A 24,949-nucleotide genomic window follows, 5' to 3' on the forward strand; every position below is an offset into this window, starting at 1 on the left:
TTACGTTGACATACATGAACAATACCAAAGACCAATACAGTTCCACTGTAATATGACTGAAAAACAAAATGAAAAAAAAAAAAGCAACAGAGAACTTCCCCTAGGAGGAGCTGGCAATATAAATACATCACACCCTCTCTCCCCAAACGACATAGTACAAATTCACAGCAGAGATGCAGGGCATCTCCTGTAGAGTTATCCCAGGTACAGCTGCATCCCAGACCTTAGCTAACAGCTCAAGTTCCACTTGTTAGAATTCTAAAAAAATTGCAATTGAATTTGATGCAAGCTTTGTAAGTTTTTCAATGGCACTTGGCGAAAACATGTTTATATAGTGAACAGGTCTTATGATGCACATGGTCAAGGAACTTGGGGAGGGAATCCTTCTGTATCCTAACTGAAAGTTTTATTGTTGATTTGTAATGACAAGCTTTATATGGAAATGATATAATTACAAAGAATAGGAGGAGAAGGATTCTGAATGGAGGTCCATCAAGCTTTCAATGACTCATTCACAGAGATTTAATAATATTCACTGTATATGGATATATCTGAACTCCCTCTATTAGTACTAGGAGAAGAGCCAGCTATATTTTAAATTTCCAAGGCGTAGAAACTGACTGTAAGGTTCGGGGGGGAGGGGGTGTTAAAAAAAGGGGACACTTCCTCATTTTCAGAAGGCCTTAGTAGTTTTCTAGCACATTTAAAGAATGCAATATATTCAATGGTCATTTTCAAAAAAGGTATCAACAATCATCACACCCTGCATTTACAGCAATTCATTTGAAAGATTTTTTTTTAAAGGGAAACACTCATACATCTGCTCCAGAAGCAGGTTGGAGGTTGAGTTACAAGCCTACAGATGAAAAAAGAAAAAAAAAAAAAACTCACCAGCATTTACAAGTCTATAAATGTTTCATTATACCACAAGCCCTGAAGTTAGTACTGATGCACAGGCTGTGACAGATAAAAAGTTGAAATATTGGAATGTGAATCGAGAATGGCTGGTACACAGCAAGTTCTTGAGACCTACATTAAATTACTAGGAAATTATACTAACCTCTCAGCATGAAAAGATAAGCTTGTTTTAGAGCTTATGAGTATCATTATATTCTAAATATCTGCATATCAATGAAAGTTTTCAACCCAAGGGAGTGAATGTAAAATCCTCCTTTTCAATGCTAATTAGCAATCTTCATTTGAGGTTTATACTAAGTGGATGAGTATGTGTATAATAACCACATATGGGAATCTTTCACTATGCTCTTAAAACTATATTCCCATCAATACTAACACGGTCTTAACTCTGCCAATGCCAGATTCATAATCAGGCTGCTGCCCACTATTTTGCACACAAAATTGTCGGGCCTTATTCACAGCTCACAACACAAAATACAAAAGTATTTACAAAGTAGCAAAAAATACAATCGGTCACTGATGCCTTGCTTGCATTAGGGCTCTCAACAATGCTACTACAGGCAGGGTAGAAATAGTGGTTTCAATAGTGGAACATTTATGTAACAAAGGGCTATCATAGACAGGGCTTGGGTGAAAAAGTCTTGTGCAACTGTATCTAGGATTATAGGCAGGTATTACATTTCTAGTGGAAGAAATGCTGCTCCCCTGCTAGAAACTGGGAGGGTACAGGTGTTCATACAGATTCTCCTGCAGAAATGCTGGATATGGGAGAAAGATCTTCTTTCAGTAAGGATGATCTTGCCTGCTTGTGCAAGAGCGAATGCCTGTATGCTTAACCACCACTCAATAACTTCTGGTCCTGGGGAGGAAATGAAGCAGCCACTGCTGTTCACACTTTTTCCAGACCAGGGTGACCCCAGTATGGGGAAGGCAAGGGAAGCTGGCTGCCAGCTAGAAAGCCTATATTAGATGCTCCTCTTTTGCAAAAATTTCTAGCATTGCAGATTGCCCAAAAAATGAATGCCTGTCCACATCCTAGGTCAACACCTAATGATTTATTTTTTTAAATAAAATTCTACAGTTCCAGTGAAAACCTCCCTGGAAAATTTTAAAAGACTGACACTTTTCTTAATATTAAAACAAATCAAGATTGCCAATTGGTTGGTTTCATTTTTTTTTTGCACCAGACTAAATGCAACCATAGGAGAGAGGATCAAAAGAGCACTAAGTGGTTAAGTGTTAATTATGGAGTATGAGGCATATAAACACAACTATTTCCCCTCACCTGTTCTGTTCAATAGTGTTTTACACTATGGTGTGCATGACTGCAGAGTACTCAACAAAACGACATTTGGAGTAGGTAAGTGGTCACCTAACAGTAAAAGTCTTACAAATTCAATTCACTGCACTTACTTGATTACTAGTTGCTGCTGCAAATCAGCAGAAAAGGCAAAAACTGGGAGTATAAGATTATTAGGTTGCATTTAGGTTTCAACTAATAGTAATTCTGAAGTGAGAAGGACAAATAATTCACACACAGCAGGTATTTTCTGCTCAAATTACCTTGCAAAAATCATAATGGGATAGTTGGACAGAAGATCAGGTTTGGTCTGAAGCCAAGGTTTCTTCTAGGGCTGTGTGAGCTTTGGTCCCGGATACGATTCAGTGGATATTTGGCCAAATTTGGTGGCCAAATCTCCGAATCTGAATCAAATTGGCAGACCTTTTAATGTCGCCAAATCAAATTGGAACCTTCAAATTGATTTGGAAAGATTCGGAAAGATTCGGCGATTCGGACATAAACACAGCTTTACATGTTTTTGCTACATACCTCATGGTAGCACGTGGCTCATGGATGCTGAGATGCTGGGATGCATGGAGTGTCCCACAGGAGCGTGGGGGGCTTGCCAGCACGCTTGGCAGCAAACCTGGAAGTGGACCAGAAGCACTTCCAGTCCATTTCCAGGTCTGCTGGGGAGCAGCTGGGGAGCCCCCGTGCTTCCCTAGCTTGGCAACTGGTGCCTCCTTGGTCACGGGGAGGTATCCAAGGTCCCCCTGCAGATGATTGCTGAGCTGGGGGGGGAGGGGGCCCCAGTGCACTCTCCAGCTGACCTGGAAGTGGACCAGAAGTACTTCTGGTCCAGTTCTGGGCTTGCCACCGAGCACATGGGGGGGCCCCATTGTACTCCTGTGGGTGGCTCTATCCGTCCCACCATCACAGTGTTCATGAGCCGCACCTGGTGCTTTGAGGTATGTAGAAAACATTTAAAGTAAATATAAACATTAAATGTAAAAACAGTTAAAGCCCTGTCTATGGCCGAATTGCTGATTCTCCAAATCAGCAAACCTTCAGATCCGGACTTAGCCGAATTGAATTGGGGACAGTGATCTGAATCAACAAATCAAATCACTCTCCCCAGTTCGGACTGAATCTGAATCAAATACAGCTCATTTTGCACACCCCTAGTTTCCTCCTAAACAGGATACACAATAAGCCTGTGTGTCAATGGCAAATCACAGTGAGAGTAAGTTGGTGTTTCCAGAGTTGGGCCTCTCCAAAGATACTACATTAGCTATGCATAGAGTGATCATGTGGGATAATAGGAAATCTAGGACACTCCCCTCCCCTCCCCTCCTCTCCCAAATCAGCAGTGCTGCTGCAGGCAGAGGCAGTTAGGGGTGGGGTGGCATTGTGTGCTGGGCAGGTGGGCAGCAGTGATGCCTGTCTGGCATGCTGTGCTGCTCTGCCTCCCTGCTGGATTGCACCCTGCAACCCATGTTTCTAGGATGTTCATTTTAACTCCCACCAGCTAGCTGGGACTGGTCTCTGAGATCCGGGGCTGCCTCAGCTAAACTGGTGTGTAGTTATGTATAAAAGGAGGTTTTAGACACATCTGGGTTTTGAAGATTGGAGTCTGATGTTTAAAACAGGTATGGCTTAACTGGTGTTATGTTTCTATACTAAAAACTGAGATATAGTTTTGATGTTTACAACCACCATTATTGTAACTAAATCCAAAGAAGGGACTAATGGTGTCAGAACAGCAGGAGAGAAAAATAACTGTAGCCAATGTGTTATATATTCTGCACCCATGGAACACACTTATTCACCTAAATTTTATTTTAAGAATTTTTTAAAATGTCTACCTACGATGGCTGTGATGGAAAATCTTCCAAATGTGACGAAGCAAGAGCAAATGAAGGACACTATAGAGAGATCAAAAGGAGAGTGAGCACTCTGTGGTGAAGGCCAAGGCCACAATCCTGTAAATACACCCATACTTATATTTCATGCATATGACTAGTCCTACTGAGCTTGGTGGACTTAAATATTCCTAGTTTGCTGGGAACATCTTTGGGGGTTGGACTGAGTGATCTAGGGGGCTGGACTTGATGATCTTCTGAGGTCTCTTCCAGCCCTAACGTTTATGTCTATGAAGTCCCAGTCAGAGACTTAAAGAGCCTTGCTGATTCAGAACCATACTGAGGAGTGTAAAGTGTAGAGAGGTATCATCAAGTCTGCACCTAAGGAAGGCAGGACAAGTAAGTGTCCACATAAATCCCTAATATTCTTAGCTGGCTGGGAACATCTTAAAAATGGATAATTTGGGGGCTTAATGAGTTTCACAGTTGGTAGGGTCGGAAGGTAACTGAGCAGATCATCTAGTCCGAACCTCTGCCATGGCAGGAAAGAGTACTGGGATCAAACGACCCCAACAAGGTGTTCATCCAGCCTCCTCTTAAAGACCCCCAGGGTAGGAGCCAGCACCACTTCTCCTGGAAGTTGGTTCCAGATCCTAGCTGCCCTGAAAGTGAAGTAGCACCTCCTGATATCTAGTCCGAATCTAGCCGCTGCCAGCTTGTGACCGTTATTCCTGGTCACTCCTGGTAGTGCTCAGGGGAACAGGGACTCCCCCAGTGCCTGCTGGTCCCCTCTGACTAGTTTGTAACTGGCCACAAGATCCCCCCTCCGCCTTCTCTTCTGGAGGCTGAACAGGTTCAGGTCCGTAGCCTCTCATCGTAGGGCCTGCCTTGCTGCCCCCTGATTGTGCGGGTGGCCCTCCTCTGGACCCTCTCCATGTTGTCTACATCCCTCCTGAAGTGCGGCGCCCAGAACTGGACGCAGTACTCCAGCTGCGGCCTGACCAGTGCTGCGTAGAGGAGGAGGATCACCTCCTTGGACCTGCTCGAGATGCATCTGTGGATGCATGACAAGGTGTGGTTGGCCTTCCTGACTGCGTCCCCACACTGTTGGCCCATGTTCATCTTGGCATCAATAATGACTCCAAGATCCTTTTCTGCCTCTACACTGACAAGAAGGGAGTTCCCCAGCCTGTAGGTATGGTGCTGGTTCTTCCTCCCCAGGTGCATCACCTTGCACTTGTCAGTGTTGAAACCCATCCTGTTCTCATCTACCCACCCCTGTAACCTGTCTAGGTCCAATTGCAGCCTATTCCTCCTTTCTAGCATGCCCACTTCTCCCCACATCTTAGTGTCTTCTGCGAATTTGAACAGGGTGCTTTTTACCCCCTCGTCCAAGTCGCTGATGAAGATGTTGAACAGTGCGGGCCTGAGGACCGAGCCCTGGGGGACCCCACTGCCCACATCCCCCCAGGTCAAAAATGACCCATCCACCACCGCTCTCTGGGTGCGGCCCTCCAGCCAGTTGGCGACCCATTTGACTGTGTAGGTGTCGACGCCACAGTCCCCCAGTTTCTTAATGAGAACGGGGTGAGAGACAGCGTCGAAGGCCTTCCGAAAGTCCAGGAAGACTATGTCCACTGCTACTCCTGCATCTAAGGATTTGGCGACCTGGTTGTAGAAGGCCACCAGGTTGGTCTGACAGGACCTGCTGCTAATGAACCCATGTTGGTTGCCCCTAAGCATAATCTCCCCCGCTGGCCCCTTGTGGACATGCACCAGGATAATTCTCTCAAAAAGCTTGCCCAGGATCGAGGTAAGACTAACTGGCCTGTAGTTTCCTGGGTCCTCCTTCCTCCCCTTTTTGACGATGAGAACCACATTGGCCCTCTTCCAGTCCTCTGGCACCACATGAAGTCCCAGTGCTCATAAAGCTGTGCAAGGGGTCCTGCAATGACCTCTGCTAATTCGCTCAGCCCTCTGGGGTGGAGATTGTCAGGACCAGCTGATTTAAATACATCCAGTCCCTCCAGAAGTTCCCTGACTAGGTCCTCACTGACCCTAGGCCTGGGTGCACCTCCCCTTTGTCCTATGGGGGTCCCGGTGGGGGTGGTGACCCGGTCCCTGCTCAGAAAAATGGAGGCAAAGAACTTGTTAAATAGGTTAGCTTTGCTGTCTAGTGCAATGACCAGATTTCCCAGCGTGTCTTGCAGAGGCCCCCATGTTACCTGGTACCTTCTTTTTACCTTCTATGTATTTAAAAATAGGACTTCATGTTGTCCTTGATCCGGGTAGCTAGACCCAGTTCCATCTCCGCCTTGGCCTTCCTGGCCACCCCCCTACAGCCCCAAACAACTGAGGTATAGTCCTCCCTGGTGATGGCCCCTGAGTTGGAAAAGTTGATATTTCTGTTTTCTCCAACACTCCATAAATAAAATAAAAAGGAGAGAGAGAATCATTACCAAAGCGGTTAGAAGCATACAGAGTGCCCAAAATGAAATTTTAACTCAGGAGTTCACTTTCGTTTTAAAGGCAAAAACTATGAAAACATATGAAACCCATGGCCTCTTAGAAAACAAATTCAAAAAGGAAATTGGCAACAATTTCAGTGTTTTTTACTTGCAAATGGGACCATTTTCAAATGAGAGTGAAGAAAGCTCAAACATTATCCAGACAATGCAACATTTTACATTTCCTATGATTTATAAAGAATGCTGGATTGAGTATGTTTCTAATTGATGCCTTTGGCAGGCAAAAAGGAGGTTTTCAAATTTGCAATAGTGGGCCCTTCATAAAATCAAAAGGTTGTAGTTGTGGGGGGCGGGATTATTAAGCCTCCTATTAGCAGAGGAATTTTGAATATTCTTTGAAGGATATTATATACCTTTGAAAGACAGAACTTAGTCCAGAAGAGGTGGGCTCTCTCAATAGTAGTATTTGAATTGCCCTAGTGGTCTGGCAGGCAACTCCCTGTATTTCTTCTTCTTCTTCTTTTTTTTTTTTTTTGGGGGGGGGAGGGGTTGAGAGAGAGAGATTGCTCAGGACATTGGAGATGCCCCTAGAGTGAATCACTGATATTCACTCAGAGCTTGTTATTTTGTACTGACTGCATAAATGGAGTCACTCATACTTATAATTTTTCTTAGTTTTAGAACAGCCCTTTCAATCTATTTCGGTGTGGTTTAACTATTCTCTAGAAAACAAATAAGGTTATTAAAATGTGTGTAAACAGAAAGCACTGAACTTTTTAGATAACAAAAACTGATAACTGTATTTTTAAATTATTTTTATGTACTGTATGGAAAAACAATGAAAAGATTCTCTCCTAATTTTCAGAAAAGCGATTTTTAAGGATCTTTCCAAGTTCAAACAATTTGGTCAACAAAAATAATTGCTGCAAAGTAATTTGTAAGTATTTAGGATGGATTGCTTCCAGTTTTCCAAGTTATCTGAATCTCATCCTTCATATAACATAGTCATCATTTTGTAACATTTCAATGACTCCTGTGACAACCGTCTATGTCACCTCAAAAATATTGTCCTTTCTACTGCACACAGAAGCAGAAGGATAGCAGTGGCCAGGCTGAGGAAGAAGGGGAGGGTTTGTTAAATATTCCAATACATTAATAATAAACCATAATTATTAGATCTGCTTTCTTAAATTAAAAAAGATGTTTGCAGGCGATAAGAACCTCAATTTTTACCTTCATAGGTAAAAACTTTGTTATACTGGGGGAAACACGTAATATTCAGAAGACTGAAGAGCAACTATTTACTATTTTACAAATTAGATGTTCCATTGGATTTCAGCTGCATTCTTAAAAGCATTTTAATGATAATATTATTTCTGAAAGACCAACATTTCCCATATCTGAAACTTACCAGAATAGTTCTACTCCACATAGCAAGCTCCTACCATTCTATATCATTAATATGCAGGCAAAATGCTTGTGTACCTATTAGTTATCTGGAAAAAAGATTCTTTTAGTATTACTTTGCACACAAACAATTAGAACATCTTTAATATTAATGATTTAATATTAGGAAATCATTATCCTATGCCAACCTTCATTTCTCTTATGTACATATAAAACATATTTTATTATCCAAGTCATGAATCTTCACTAGTATGGCAGGAAGGGAAAAATGAGAGGGGAAGGCAGTACAAAAAAGTAAGAATGGTCCGAAAGAGCAAGTATTCACTAGCACTGTACAGAGGCTATGTGGATAAGCACAATACAGTAAACCTTCAAGTGATAGCCCGTTGACTGGCAGAATTTGCTTTATGTTACAAAATTGTGAAGCTCACAGTCAGGGAGTTAGTACATTACTGAGACAGATAAGAAAATAGTACCCCTTTGTAGCTGTCTAAATGAGTTATTAAGCTTTTATCAATGAAGCTGCTATTCATCTTGATTGCCAGATTCCACACCCTCCACCCCCTGAAACTCTTTTTTCAGACTAAAGTGATGGAGGAAAAGGTTCCTGAAGCAGCTATATCTGTTGAAAGACTGGAGGTGCAGAAAGGGTAAAATACACTGCATTCTCTTTATAACACCCTCCTGGATACAGAAAAGGAGGCACATGCTCTAATTCAGGGGTATTAAGCTCATCCCAAACCCAGGCCAGATCCAGATGGTGGGGGTCCTTGTGGGCCAGATCTGGACACAGCAGGGGCAGCAGTGGCAACCACAGGGATTAAATGCAACCATCACTCACTCCCCACCACCAACACGTGTCACCAACGGGGGTCTGTTCCCCAGATTTTGGTGGCAGGTCCTGCCCCCAAATTTCCAGCTGCATGACATAGCTCTACAGGTTGTAAATTAGTCGCCCCCAATCTAATTGTTATAAAGCCTCTGAAATGTGCTGGAAATTCAGATACAGGCAGAAAAGGTGTTTAGAAACCAAGATCCTTTAGAAACAAGAGTTATACATAAAGCTTTGCTGGTATGGGACTTGCATATGCTAAGTTATTCTAAAGTAAATAAAACTCCTTCTTCATAGTCTATATCTTGGAGGCAGGTGACTACATTTATCATGACAGTCATATTCTCCTACTTCATAAAGATGGGCAATTTAAAGGGTGCAACTTTACAGATTCTTTGTGTATGAAATATCTTTAGCTTACACACAAACATGTACACCCCAGGGAGCTTCTCTCCATTAATATGTATCCAGAAACATGTGAGGTTACTTAGATCACATCATTGCCATTCTTGAAACACAGCCCAGCCATAACAGATGACACAATACAATTCTGGGATCAAAAAGCATTCTTGTATAATTCATTCAAAAGAAAAAAGCAGAATGGATAAAGTTGATTTTGCACTGGAGCAGGTTCACCACTGGAGGCAGAAACTCTTGCAGTGTTCAAAAGGGACTTCTCTTACAAAATGAGTCAAAAATGTGATCCTACATTGTTTCTAGTTATACCAGACATCAAATGCATTTTAATAACCAGCAACTATACTATTAAATTTCTCCCTCCACCAGTCTCAAGGCATGGAGCGGATCGATAGTCTACTTATCAGGTCAGATTCTTATGCTTAATATCAAATTCAGATTTCTGCTCATTGCAATCCTTTAAAAATAGATGTTTGGGGTAAGTTAAGTGGGGAATAGGGGTGCACTGATGGAGATTTTTTGGACTGATACCAATGGCCGATTTTTAAGAAGCCATATTGGCTGATACCAATCTGACTGCCAATATGCAGCACAACAGCTTGGAGAGTGGTGTCCACCTGGTAAACCTGTTGTGGGCGAAGGGGTGGAGGAGGGAAGGAGTATGGGGGGGTGCAGATTGAGGCCCCCACAGTAAGGGGGGGAGTGGGGCTGGGGCCCGGGCAGGCATTGCCCAGCCAGGGCAAAGTATGGGACAGAGTTGCGAGCAGCTTGTCTGGGGGGAATGGGGAGGGGGAGGGCAGTTCCTGCTGCTGTGTGCACCCCAGGATGGCATGGGGGGGCATGTGCCCCTGGATCTGTGCAGGGTGAGGGCAGGCTGCTGCTGTGGGCTGGAGCCAGGGTGTTACTGGGCTCTTCTCAGTGTGGGGCTGGGCCATGCTGGGCTGCACTTGGGGAGGGCAGCAGCAGTGCTTGAATGGGGGTTTGAGGGGGGGCTGCAGCCACCCTAAAGTTCACCACAGGCCCCCCAACCCTTTTACCAGTGCCATCACCTCCCACCCTGAGCGCAGCCCAGCTTGGCCCAGCCGGAAAGAGCCTGACACAGCTCCAGCCCACAGTGGCAGCCCGCCCTCGCTCCACACATAGATCCAGAGGCATGTGCCCCCCATGCCCTCCTGGGGTGTATGCAATGGTGGGAATTGCCACCCCTCCCCCTTCACCCCACCCCCCAGACAAGCTGCTTGCAGCTCTGTCTTTTGTCCTTCCCTGGCTGTGCAGCATCTGCCCCTGCCCCACTCCCTCCCTCATCGCGGGGGGCCTTGATCTTCACCCCCCCACCCCCTCCCTCTGCTTCGCCCACAACAAACTTACCAGCCGGATGCTGCCAGGCTGTGCTCCTGGCTACCTGCATGCGCTTAGGCTGTGTGCATGTATGCGGGCATTTATATATTAGTGGCCACATCAGCCAAAAAAAGCCAACTGCCAATACCATCAATTTTCCTTATATTGGTGCCAGTGCCAATCCAATATGGCACCGATGCATCAGTGCACCTCTAGTGGGGAAAATGATAACAACAGGAACATGCCAGATCACACCCACTGCTCATTCACTGTGGTACCTTGTCTCCAAGACTATCTAATGTCAAATGCCTTGAGAATAAAATATAAGAACACAATGCAAGCAAATATGCTATGGTCTGCCTCCAAAAAAATTCTCATCCTAATTCCTAATAGGATTAGCATAAACTGGAAAGCATGAGGTTTTTTAAACCTTCCAAAGCTCTTTGTTGGTATTATCTGTTGTAACTCTCAATATTCTTGTCACTCATGTAAATACCCAATTCTTCTCTGAAACTTATTAAAATACTAGCGTCAGTGACAAATTGATGCAGAATAAATCTCACTGATCACCTTTGACTCATCAGTATCCTGAGAATCCCAACCTCGAAGAACTGTGCATTACTGAAACATCTGCAGAATCACAGGACCAACAAATTATGAAGTGGGATTACTCCCACAGCATGAAGCAAGTAGCCTTTTAAGTTTAACATGCAATTTTTGCCAATTATTAAAGCAAGCCGTGACAGGTAAAAGCAGGAAGAGAATGCCTGGGAACAAAGATTTGTATTAAGGTTAGGGGCAGCACGGGCAATATTGGTGGCAAAAAACAATCAAGCAAAGACGAAACAAAAAGGATGACTGCATCTAATTGCACAGAAAGCACAAATGACAACGATAAGGACTTTAACAATACATTTTAGCACTATGGTAGCAATGAGCACTCCATGCATTTTCTGCAGAATATCAAAGTATTTCATTGGTTGACAAACACATAGCTGAATGTCAATATATTAAGAAGACAGATGCTACATAGCAAACAACACAACCTTTAATTGATTTTCTAGGAACCATATTTCTCTTCAGAGAACTGATTTCATGTAGATTCTTTTAATTTCTAGTCTCTTTCTAAATTAACATCAGTGTTTGGTACACCACTTAGCTGAATATCTAAAAACTAAAACTGTTGAAAGCCTGTATTTTATGCCGTCTCTCTGAAGAGGTGCACATATAGGCTTAATCACTCTGAACAAAGTCAGACTATTATAAGATCTTGTTTCTAATATAAATCTCACCCTCTCGCGCTAAGTTAACCATAGTTATATCATAGGTAATACAAGTGTCCTATTTCATGCTGAAGGTATACCGACATCTCAGCTTGCTCCTTTTGAAAAACAAAACCCGCAACAAAAAGCAGATGTTTAAACTGCAAGTCATTCACTGTTAAATTCATGTTTCTCTCTTTTGGGTTATAAAACCAGTGATGGAAAGGGGAGGGAAAAGGAAAGATGCAGCTAATACAACAAAGAAGAAAAGGAATATGTTGCTAGATAAATAGATAAAAAAGAACCGACAGAGAAACTGGTGCCTGTTTTGTGCATATATAACAGCTGGTACTCAGCCAGCAAAAAATAGCTGCCTCTCAGTTATATTTCTTTCCTCTTGAAAAAAAAAGATACCAGTTAGCTACTAGCTACCATTACGAGAAAGGGTCAAGGTGTCAGCTACTCTAGAGCCTTCTAATGCTACATGTCCCTGAAACCTCTGTTTGTCTTGAGCGTGATATTCTAAACCAATGTCGTTTTTATATGTCCTCCACTACAGCAAGTACTTTAGAATATTCTGCCCATTTTTTCCAAATGTGTTGGGCAGTTACATTACTATTTCGACATCACAGCTTCATCTTTTGAAAATTAATTGCTGGCCTTTACAGTTTAGCTATCCAGGTGTGCATGCTTACGAATGGAAATCCAGAAATTTTCAATTAAAGGCTCCTACCCTAGCTGTGAAGTTACTTCCTCCTACTAGCAGACAGATCATTTGTTGCTTTACAAGGTACAGGGCAAGACATCCTGGTAAAATGTGTTTAGTTATGGGTCACTGTTAAGACAATTATTACACCTGATTGTGGGAATGCAGGGCAAACTGATATTTTTCTGTAGCGAACCTGTTGTAAACACTTATAATACTTTCATTTAACTTATGTCATATGACTTGATACCAGGTTGTGGCAGGCACATTAAAATACTAATAAGCTATAAAATAGGGCAAGTACCTGACATTAGACCAAACCGTTTCACACATGAACAACAAGTGTGAAGAGTTGTTACAACAGCAAGTTTCCAAAGGGCAGAAAGAAAAAAACCCTATAGATGTTATTTTTAGAAGCAGTGTAATGGAAAAGAAGGCACTATACTTTTGCAACAACTAGACTGCACTTACTGTGTCAGTAGTACTTTACTTAAAAAATACATATTTTAAGAAAAGTACCATGCACATTTATGCAAACATATAGTATGGGTAATATTAAACAAGGCTAAGTAACTTCTGAGTACTGTTCAGTCTATTAGGACTTTTTCCATCTGCAACGGTAGACTTAGACAAATATTTCAACATCCTGCGGCTCATTGATTCATTGCATCCATAGTTTGACTTTGCCAGCAAGTTGCAAGGCATTCTGAAGGGTGCATGTTCTGCAGTTCTACTTGTAATAGTCACATTATGTCTTCCTAGAGGTCATCCTACCTGGGCTTTTTATGTAAGATGACATGTTCAATTGCCATCACAGCAGCTATGATGCGCTAGGCTTGCAGACCAGAGAACTGCTATTTTAGCCCTGACAGATGTAGAGTCTCTTTCACTTGCACGTTTTGGTTTGACTACATAGCCCACCTTGTTCCCTTCAGACAATCAGTATGCCACTACCCATAATATCTTGCTTTGATCAAAAGCACCAATGACACACTAAAACATCTATCTAAATATTCCTCCTTACATGACATGTCAGCAGTCCACAAGGTCCATGCAGATAGATGTAGTGTGACAAATAACTTAATAATAACTTACAGTGCATATTATTTCAGAATAGTTTAAAATGTTTTGTATATTTCCCACTTATGGTGTCAAAAGGTCCTGAAGCAGCTAAAGCAGTACAAATGCCTAGCTGCTATACAACTCATTCAAGCATATATGAACCATCAAAACAGTCAATGAACAACTAGATTGAAATGAGGGCTTGAATAAGATCAAAACAATTTAATACTCTATTTAGTGACAGAGATGGAAATTTCTCTATCAGTTTTACACAAAACTACTTACTAATGGGGAACCAACTCACTCTGTACAGGTCCTGGACATTTATTTGTTTTAAAATAGGGTTAACAGAAAATTTTTATGGGTGTAGTTCATTTGGAAATGTTGATAAGCCTGAAAGCAGCCCACTCTCCAGAGATAAGCTTATATCACATAAAGCTCTTCTTGAGGAGGCTGTTGCAAATCATCAACATTCAGCTGTAGTATGCACTTTATTTCTGAATGCCGATGGTCACAGATCCAGACAGACAGCTAGCCAAGTCAGTCAACAGAGTAGTGATGCTGAAACAAAACTGCCTGCCAAATGACTGTCAACTCACCAGAACAGTAGCTTTATTTCTATTATTTATGCTGCCAGAATTTGGCAATATCACACCTATGCTACCCTATACTTTTTGCCTTTCGAAACCAATTATCTACGGTATCATTTTATAACCTAAAGAGATGAGCTGTTCACCAGTCACTGTAAATAATAATGAAAAAGGTAAAAGATGAAGTTATTACACCATCATGCAAAACACCTTGTGCAATATATTCATATAGTCACCACCGGCCTCATTCCAAATTGGGATTACTTGTTTTAATTTTTTTGTCAGGTTTCAGCCATAAAAAGTTCCTTGCTCAGATTCTAAGTATGCCATGACTTGGTACAAGCAGTAGCAGCCATTTTTTCCAAAACTAAACCAATCTGTTTCCTGATAAGATTAACAAGTATGTGCAATGTTACTGAAAGACCATTTAAACTACCCTTCCTTTCTTACTTCTTTCCCATTTAGTCTGAATGGCTGGTGATGACCTTGAATTTGCTATTTAAAGCTCTGATCACCATGAATTTATGAGGTTAATGAAGTGCAATATTGCCCGTGTTACCACAGACCCATCACCCTCCTTGAAATGAGCAAATTAATCTTTCCCAATCAAACTCCCCATGATTAGAGCACCTCCCTGTGCTGGCAGTATTGAGAACAGGGACTGTACCGTCCGGCGTTGCCTGCTGACGGGGTTTTTTACATTTGACGTAATCGTGGTCAACTGGAGTGGCTGTGTAAGGTGGGGATGTCAGACCTGGACCAGAGGATGAGGGAAGAGAAGTCCCAGGGCCCGGCACTGTTCCAGCAGAAGAGTGAGAGTCTTCATCAATCATGCAAGTCTTTTCCCTGACAAAATTGTAGGGTAAGAAGAGAGACATGAAAAGACAAAGTGTTAGCATATTGAACATGCATGCAAATTATATAGAAGCAGAAACAATCTTTTTGCGTTATTATCTCCTATATATCATCCAATCTAATGAGCAATGTCATTAAGATGGACTTTTCACTATAAGATATATCAGTAAAAAAAAAAAAATTAAAAAGGTCAAACTCAGTCCTTCTCTAAGAGAATGTTTTTGCACAAACTAATTTTATAGCCATTAACAAATCAAAGGAAGAGGCCCATGATAACAAACTAAGCTGGACTTTAAAGTAAAAGGGACAAACACCAATTTCAAGTCCGCTGCTATTTAATCAAATAGCAGATTCACCAATGGATTAAAAGATAAATTTGTCCCCTTCTGTTATCTTTCCTTCCTACAGAGGGACTATACATTCAAGAGCTCTGAGAAGAGTAAGCAGTCTAGTCATACGATATGCAAGAAGATGCACTCACTTCTCTGAAACTTTTGGGGTGCTCTTCTCCTCACCCCTGGCAAATGGTCCTTCAGAAGCCTCTTTCATGAAACTAACTAGTATCTCTGCATCAACTCCAGAGTCTGGCTTTCCTACAAGCTTCAGGATAGAGGCATGAAGTCGGAAGTAAACCTTGGGAAGCGGGTGACCGGAAAAAACAAAATAGAACAGAAGAGAATTCAGAATTCCACACCTAGTTCCAGTGGCCCTGTTCTATAGAAAATTCTGAGCAAAGAAAGATGTTGGCTGGGCACTGTATTTCACAGGACTTTAAATAACAACTCTGGATGTACATTGGATATAGTCTGCACAGTGGGAAGCAGGGAGATACTACTCCAACTCTTGGCCTGCGTCTGGCCTGGGAGATGGATTTTACATCTCACCCCCTATACTTGAACATCAAAAAGCCCAAGCTGTAAATTGTATGTAGGTAAGGCAAATTGTACGCTTATTTAATAGTGCTACTGTTGGTCTACTATCTATAGAATATTTCAATATATTCTGAAGGCATTATATTTCATTCTTGGTTTCATGCCCTATGTCACTACACTGCTACTGATGATTATTGTTTGACCTAGCTACAGAGAACAGAATTCCAACACAAAAGTTTATTAATTTACAAATACCATTTTTAATTTAAGTATGCATGTGTGTCAACATTTTCATTTACACTAAAAACACGGTAGCAACTGTTAATTTCTAGTTTATTTCAATTAACCGACATGCCATCAAGTCGTTCTGTTGCATTTTGCTTTCCCATTTTACCTCCAATGCCTCCATGGCAAGTTCAGGTGGATTATGGTAGTGAATCTTCTTTGGGTACCTGGCTGCTTCCTCATGCAAGTAATGAGCTGCCTGTTTATAATGAAACAGATAGACAACAGGAGGTTGCTTCTGTTTCTCTGCAATCTTTCCCAGCATGTAGTGTATAAGCCACTCCTCTTCATCTCCATCTCCCTCACAACGAGATGCTGAAGTAAAGCACTGTTTGGCTGTCTCCAGCATGCTGTCTCGACGCTCTTCCATCTGCAAGGAGACAAAATGCCAAGAATACATGAAATAGCCTTTGCCTGGGATGAATAATGGTACCTTTCATTTTGTTGCATATGGATGTTCACAAAGGTAGCACTGTCAGTTAAAAATCCTTTGGACTATTAGATTTAAAATGGAAAATACTGCAATACAATAATCTTGCATACAATGTGGCCTGGAATATGATACACACCTTGTTTTTGAAAGGCAGAATAAAGGGAAAAATGATCTCTCCTTGTAGTAAGAGTGCTGTTACATGTTACAATTTGCACATGCTAATTCTGTGGAATGTAAGGTGGTATTAAAAGTTCACACATACTGGGAACAGTCTCTTGTTAAGGATTAACAACCTCTCATATACACAGCTCTGACTTGAGCTATAACACAAGCTACCTAACACCAGCTGGAGATAATCCTCACCTGAAGAGGCATAACTTTGAGATGCTCAGAAAGCACTTAGATTGTCTTTTTCTTAGTGGGCAGATGTTTCCATCTTAAAGAGAATGTAACACATGGAAAAGGTAATATCTAACAATACCCTAACTGAGTAGCAGCAGCTAGGAAACCAAGTCTGTTCATTGTTCTGCGTGCAGGCACTTTTGATTTCACCCGACAGAAGCTTAAGAGCAGAAACAAAGCTTATAAAGCATACCCCAATTTCCAGTGGCTGGTTTTTGTTTTTGTTTTTTGGCGGGGGGGGAAGGTATGTGATATAAGCAAGAAAATATAGTTGCTGGTCTGAACCTGACTTTGACACACACATACAAAGCAACAGCAAGCTGCATAAACATTACTTTCTGAAAACAATATTTATAAAATATTAGGTAAGGACAGAATCATAAATATTGTTTATGAAAGTCCAACCTATTTTAGTAGTAGGCCACTATCAATCTTTCTGAATCATAGTGTATGCATAAGAGGTCACCATCACTTTTGATGCATATATTTAGGCAGGAGTACGGATGGAGTGGAGGCTGCCCAAACCTTCCACTCCCTTATTCATTTAAAGAGAATCTCTTTGATCAAGAAAGATGACAGATTTTTCACTGCAATCATAAGAGGATGTATTTGTGAAAGGACGACTCATTCAGTTTTAAACTTACCTCTTCTTCCAGTGAAAGCTTATTCTTCTCACATGTATATGTCTTTATTATATACACACTAAAAAACCCTCAAAAACCTAAAATAGTCTTAAATAAAATTCTATACATCATAACTCTATAAAAATGGTAATAAAAGTACTATCAATTTAGTTGCTTAATACGCACTTCATAATAATTACCAGTCAGCAGCATGTTTTTCCTGAGAGAATGAGCATGGACTGTAATAACTTCAGGTTTTTTTGGTAATTAATTCTGGAACTTGTGTGCATAAATTACCAAGTAACCTTTAGAGATTTAATACATACACTAGCACATGGCATTCACCAAGTAGACAGCAAGATCACAACAAGCAGGATAACAAATATTATCAAATCTTTTCTCTGGGAGTATGTTAATATTTAACTGAATTTCACCCTTTTCTGAAAAATATGCAGCAGCCTAATAATGGAGAAAAATATACATGATGTAGATATCTGTATTTCATTATAAAAGTATCAATATGAGGTTTTCCTCCCATTGGTTCTGACAGTTTTGGGCAATCTTTTAATGCACAGTCTGAGTAGGCTCAGAACTCAGACTAAGAATTTAATTTTGAAGAGGAACTAACAACATTTCATACTCTATTTGCACTGGCAGTTTATAAGATAATTTCAGGTTTAATGGTAATTTCCAAAATTATAAGGTAATTATAAGGTTACAATAATCAGGAATCTTACAGGGTTCAAATAAGCATGTAAAAGTTCATATGGCTTTACTTTAGATCCTACCTGCTGCACAACCTCAGGGGGAAGTTCTGACTTCCACTGCTTAAGCTGTCGAGATGCAAAAGAATGAAGGGCATAGGACATGGTGCCATATTCTATCCAGAGCGAGAGATTGGAGCAGTCAATCTCCAGAGCTCTTTTGAAGCAGTTGAGGACAGGGGTAGAGTGCTTCCAAATGGGCCCATCACTCTTCAGCTCATTGGAGTTCAGCTTGTCCTGAATTCGACTTGCTCTAGCTAGAGCCATTCCAGCCCAAGAATCAAACCTATGCAAACAAGAATGCAGTGATTAATTGACCCATTAAGGATCTTGTCCCCTGTGGTGAGGGAGGGGGCAGGGGCAGGCCGGGGGGGGAACGGAGTTGCAGCTCATGGAGGGTAGGGAGAGGTGGCTCCTGCTGCTGCTTGCACCCCAGCAGGGCATGGGGGAGGGGGGGTGCCCCCTGAATCTGTACAAGGTGCGCTGCAGCCAGGGCTGCGCAGGGCTCTTCTTGGCAGGGGCTGGGCTCAGAGTGGGTGCCGGCAGCCCTAGGACGATGCTGCATTCACCCCAAATTTCATTGCCACTTCATAGTTTCATAGTAGCTAGAGTCGGAAGGGACCTAGGTAGATCATCTAGTCCGACCCCCTGCCTTGGCAGGAAAGAGCACCGGGGTCAGATGACCCCGGCAAGGTGCTCATCTAACTTCCTTTTAAAAATCCCCAGGCTAGGAGCCTGCACCACTTCCCCTGGAAGCTGGTTCCAGGCCCTAGCTGCCCTGACTGTGAAGTAGCGCCTCCTAATATCTAATCTAAACTTACCCTCCGCCAGCTTGTGACCGTTATTCCTGGTCACTCCTGGCAGCGCACGGGGGAACAGGGACTCCCCCAATACCTGCTGATCCCCCCTGACCAGTTTGTAGCAGGCCACAAGGTCCCCCCTTAACCTTCTCTTGTGGAGGCTAAACAGGTTCAGGTCCCGTAGCCTCTCCTCATAAGGCCTGCCCTGCTGACCCCTGATCATACGAGTGGCCCTCCTCTGGACTCTTTCCATATCGTCCACGTCCCTCTTGAAGTGTGGCGCCCAGAACTGGATGCAGTACTCCAGCTGCGGCCTGACCAGTGCCGCATAGAGGGGGAGGATCACCTCCCTGGACCTGCTCGAGATGCATCTGTGGATGCATGACAGGGTACGGTTGGCCTTCTTGACTGCCTCCCCACACTGCCGGCCCATGTTCATCGTGGAGTCAATGATGACTCCAAGATCCTTTTCCGTCTCCGTGCTGGCAAGAGGGGAGTTCCCCAACCCGTAAGTGTGGTGCCAGTTCTTCCTCCCCATGTGCAACACCTTGCACTTATCAGTGTTAAACCCCATCCTATTCTCATCCGCCCACCGTTGCAACCTGTCAAGGTCAGCTTGTAGCCTATTGCACCCTTCTAGTGCACCCACATCCCCCCACATCTTAGTGTCATCAGCAAACTTGAACAGGGTGCTTTCTACCCCGTCATCCAAGTCACTGATGAAGATGTTGAACAGTGCGGGCCCGAGGACCGAGCCCTGCGGAACCCCACTGCCCACGTCCTTCCAGGTCGAGAAGAACCCATCCACTACCACCCTCTGGGTGCGGCCCTCCAGCCAGTTGGCGACCCATTTGACTGTGTGGGCATCGACACCACAGTCTCCCAGCTTTTTGATGAGGACAGGGTGAGAGACAGTGTCGAAAGCCTTCCGGAAGTCCAGAAAGACTACATCCACAGCAACCCCTGCGTCTAATGATTTGGTGACCTGATCGTAAAAGGCCACCAGGTTGGTCTGGCAAGACCTGCCACTGATGAACCCATGTTGGTTGCCCCTGAGCATGCATTCCCCCGCAAGGCCCTCCTGGATGTGTGCCAGGATAATTTTTTCAAAGAGCTTACCCGGGATTGAGGTAAGACTAACTGGCCTGTAATTTCCCGGGTCCTCTTTTTTTCCCTTTTTGAAGATAGGGACCACATTGGCCCTCTTCCAGTCCTCCGGCACCTCGCCAGAGCACCACGAGTGCTCATAGAGCCACGCCAGGGGTCCCGCAATGACCTCGGCCAGTTCCTGTAGAACCCTAGGGTGAAGATCGTCCAGACCAGCAGACTTGAACACGTCCAGCCTCTCCAGAAGTACCCCAACTAACTCCTCGCTAACCCCTGGCCCAGGCGTGTCTCTCCCGGGGCCCGAGGGGGGCCCAGCAGGGAGGTGGCTTCTGCCGCCAGCCACCTGGCACAACCACGGCTCTTCCCACTGCGTGGGTGAAGGCAGGGTGTTGAACCAGGGCTGTGCTGGACGGTTGGCGGTGGCAGCGCTGGGAGTGGAGCGGCAGCAAAATCTGGGGTGGATGCAGCATCCTCCCAGAGCCACTGGTGCCCACTCTGAGCCAAGCCGTTGCCAAGAGCCCCGTGCAGCCCCAGCTGCAGCCCACACTGCCCCGCCCCGTGTAGATCTGGGGGCACATGCCCCATACCCTCCTGAGATGAAAGCAGCAGCAGGAGCCTCCCTGCCCCACAAATCGCAGCTCCGAGCCTCCTCCCACCCCACCGCCTCCCGACTGTGCCAGCCCCTGCCCTTGCCCCCTCCCTCACCACAGGGGGTGTTTATCTCCCCCCCCCGCCGCTTCCACCACACTGGACTTACTAGCTGGAGGCAGCTGTATCAGAAATCGGATCAATATTGGCTGATATGCCTCCTTAAATATCAGCCCCAAAAATCTCTATCAGTTCATTTGTATTTCTATTCCTTTTTGTGTGTTTCATTAGAACAAAGAACATAGTAAAAATGAATAAAATGTACGTGTTGATTTTTAAATCCTGTATTGTCTATCTAATTAAATACTGTCCTACCTACCTTTCATTACAGAATTATAAGATTATAGAAAATAGAAATCACATATTACAAATGAAATCATAGAGCCATAGAAAAGTAGGGCCGTAGAAGACCTCTGAAGGCCATCTAGTTCAACCCTTGCCCCCTACAAATTTGCTCTAGAAGAAGTTGATGAATGTTATAAAGCTCCCATTTCTGTAGGTATCTTGGTATCCAGCATGGTACTAGGCAGTGTCAGTGACAACATCTGAAAGATACTGGACAATCCCAAATTCTTAAAACATTTAGGTGCATCAAGGCTGGAGCTTCCACCTTATAATTTGATTTAATATCAGAGAATCAATTACTTTCATAGTATTTTAAAGCTCTGACTTCCTATGATTTAAAAAAAATCTAATTTAGTGTCAAGTGTAAAGGTGACCTCAACACCCAGATTCTCTGGGGTTTTGAAATTCTGATATTTTGAGTCTATAAGGTGCCAGATACCTGGGATGAAAATATCAACCATGTTACTATATGAATTACCTTTGCTGGAAAATTAACCATAATACATTAATGGCATCCTACGGTGACATCACTGAATACTGACATGTTTGACTCTTTCAGAAAATGGTCATTCAATCTTAAAATGTTTTTGTAGTTTTACCCACAGTTTCAAGAATCTGAATATCCCGCTTCTCACACTGGGAGATTAAAGAACAGCACAGACTTGAGGTTGTTTGTTTTGATAGCAGATTTACACATGCAACTCTCCCTATCAGCTCTGCAATGTGTGCAGAAGTTTTGCTCTGCCAAACACTTCAGAATTGTCTATTCTGAGTTCGGACTTTCATCCTTTTTAATTTCTCTGCCACCATACAGGAATTCTGCTGATAGGGAAAGCCAAATTTTCATGTCTTAGGTTTACTGACTAGCATATTAAGATTACTGTAGCTCTCATTTTGGTGTAATTTGAGGAAATGTTGAGCTGTGACACTTATTGACATAGGTTAACATAGGGATAAACCAGAATAACAACTGCTCTGTTCAGCTTATTCCTGTGCCAACTCCTCTCTGCCAGGACATATAAACAACTTTTGTTAAAAATAAAAGGCATCTGAAATTGTCAATCCATTGGGACATGGTAGGTCTTTGTTTTTGCAGAAATATAGTAATATGGCTTTCATTCCTTAATGTCTACAAATCTGCCCCAAAATCCAAAGGAGCAAAAGAGAAAGGAGAAGCAGTTGTTGCATCTCCTCAGTCTTCTTGATTTTAATTTACTTTCTCCCACTCTGATTTCTGGTCATTTCAGAAACCAAAAGGAAAATGTCAAATAATTGCTCATTAATAACACTGATTTTTTTTTTTTTTGCAAACTACTCCTCTGGTAATAGACTGCAGTAAATTGTCCTGCTCTTGGAACAGAACAAAGCCCTTCCTAATTTGCCCTTCTTTTCAGCACCAATGAACTGAAAACAATGAAAAACATGCAGATGGCTTCAACAGAACTGACCTGTTTGGACAAATACAGATGTCATGCATATAGAATTTAATGGCTTTAGATTGCTCTTTGTTTTTAAAATGGTAGTCTGCCAGGAGGTAGTACAGTTCAGTCACCACTGGAGGAGAGTAGTCTGCACCCTCAGGAAGAGATGGTTCCTGAAAACAGAAAACCATAGGTGCATCAGCCATACATTTTTAAAAAGCTGCACACATGCTGCTTCCCTGCAGTGAAAAGTAATAGTACAGTTACTACGTAACATTTTTTTCATCACAAGAAACAAGAAGATTGAAATTATTCCACTCCTTTACAGAGTCCTTACAAAACATTATACAGATAAACATCTAACTCTGTAATGTCTGTATTATACCTTGCTCCTATAAAACTAAGCAGTTTGGAAAGAATATTTTCATGCAATTCAAATGTGATTCTGTATGTACTTCCAACAAATATAATTCTCTCACACTCCATAACAAACATCCTAACTGTAAATAAAAAATGTAGCCACATTTGGTCATTTTTTTTAAACACAGCAAGTTGTACCTTGCTGCAGGTTCCTTCAATATAGGCTGAGAGAGTATCTAAGTTCAACATGGGCTTGTCTGTTCGAGGAACAATCGTAGCAATCTTTTTTAAAAGATTGGCCAGATCAGCAGATACAGTGCTTGTTTTGTAGCTATCGAACTCAGGGAGAGTTTTAGGTTTAAAATACTCAAACATAAATAGAGCATCTTCCCACGTTAAATCCACCTGAAAGAGAACAAAGAAGAGAAATTAGCACTCAAAATCCCAAACTCCACAGGTCTGCAAGGAAGATTTTTTTTTTTGAAGTAGGATAAAATAAATACTATGTTATGCAGGAAACCAATGAGACCTTCCTGGAATAAAAGACGTAAAGACATATACTGTTTACAGTTATAACATACTGCACGCTGATTAAAAGCTAGGGCATTAGACTATAACTTAGTAAACACTGTTAACATGTGTAGCTTTACTTGCTTAAAAAAGCTGTTGGATAGGTTTTTTAGGTCTGCCCCCAAAACAGGACAGCTGTAGGCAGGCACTTATACCTCTAGCGTAGCTATACAGAATGACACAGGGATGGCATGGAAAGAAATAGAAGGAAATCAGCTATACTTGTTCTGGATTTTGAAACTCAAGTCCAGTTAAATGGAAGAGGAAAAAATCTAAAGAACCGCCACCATATTTGAGACATGGAAGCATTTAAAAAAACAAACAAACAAAAAAAACACAGGATGCCACACCATGACAATTCATCTTCCTCCCTTAATTTCTTCTTTTTTAATTTTTTGTAACTTAATTTACAATCTTTTTTGGTAAAACTTTCTGTCTCCAGTTGAGTCTGCATTTCCAGAAACAAATCATAACCCTTCTAAATCAATGGAAATTTTACTTTTGGCCTCAGTGGGGCCAGGATTTCACCCAAAGTTATCTGTATGTGATAGACAAGTTTTGTTTCTGGCAGAAGATATTTTCTCTTCCTGCTGCCCTCTTTTCCTTCATCTTTCCCATCCTCTTCCTCTTTAGAAGAGTTTGGATCCATGACATACTTACACTGATGTAAATTATACTGGGATCTGGAATAATTTACCCTTGGGTAGCAGACCATAGGCTGCTACGATTAAACTAGGTGACAGGGACCAGAAATAACTGGTTTGTACTGAATAAAGCATATAGTCATGCAATTTCTAAGAAACATATGGCATTCCAGTTGCATAGAGGTTTTTTTCCCTTCCACCCCTCTAATGGCCCATCCTCTTTTAGAGATCACTTATAGTTTTGTTTTTCCCAAACTGAGCTTTAAAAGTGTTTCACATTTTTTCTACTTGTATATAACGGAAATTAATTCCAGGAATGGAAAAATGGCCACAGTAATTATGAATACTTCTTCCATTAATTCACCTCAAGGCATTTGCACTGGAGGAAACTGTTTCTCTCGGTGTTCTAAAGCATTTTTATTTAAGCTGATTGTTCTTATGTTACCTGCTGCACAGAATGTTCTTCCAGGTACCTTGCTTTGCTCTTTTTGCTAGGGAAACCATATAAACAGTAAAAACATTGCTCCAGGGCTGTCTCCAGCTCTTCTTTGTAGGGATGAGTATCTTCAGAGGTAGACACTGCAAGCTCCTTTTGCAGTACTCGCACCTACAACAAGTATGAAAGGTCAAATAACCAGGTATTTGAATTTTGCTTTAAATTAAATGTTCTTACATT

General features: G+C 42.3%; 1 protein-coding gene across 1 annotated transcript in view; it reads right to left on the bottom strand.

Moving 5' to 3' along the window:
- The window catches only part of CABIN1 (calcineurin binding protein 1), a 198,394-nt gene that overhangs the window by 129,780 nt on the left and 43,665 nt on the right, over positions 1-24,949 (bottom strand). Inside the window, 7 exon segments of the mRNA XM_090062021.1 lie at positions 14,812-14,990; positions 15,481-15,632; positions 16,266-16,526; positions 18,403-18,664; positions 22,727-22,872; positions 23,258-23,464; positions 24,719-24,880. Coding sequence (XP_089918147.1) covers positions 14,812-14,990; positions 15,481-15,632; positions 16,266-16,526; positions 18,403-18,664; positions 22,727-22,872; positions 23,258-23,464; positions 24,719-24,880 — 1,369 coding nt within the window.

Source organism: Crocodylus siamensis, chromosome 9, assembly GCF_052110815.1.
Source record: "Crocodylus siamensis isolate JL-2025a chromosome 9, ASM5211081v1, whole genome shotgun sequence".
Lineage (NCBI taxonomy): Eukaryota > Metazoa > Chordata > Crocodylia > Crocodylidae > Crocodylus > Crocodylus siamensis.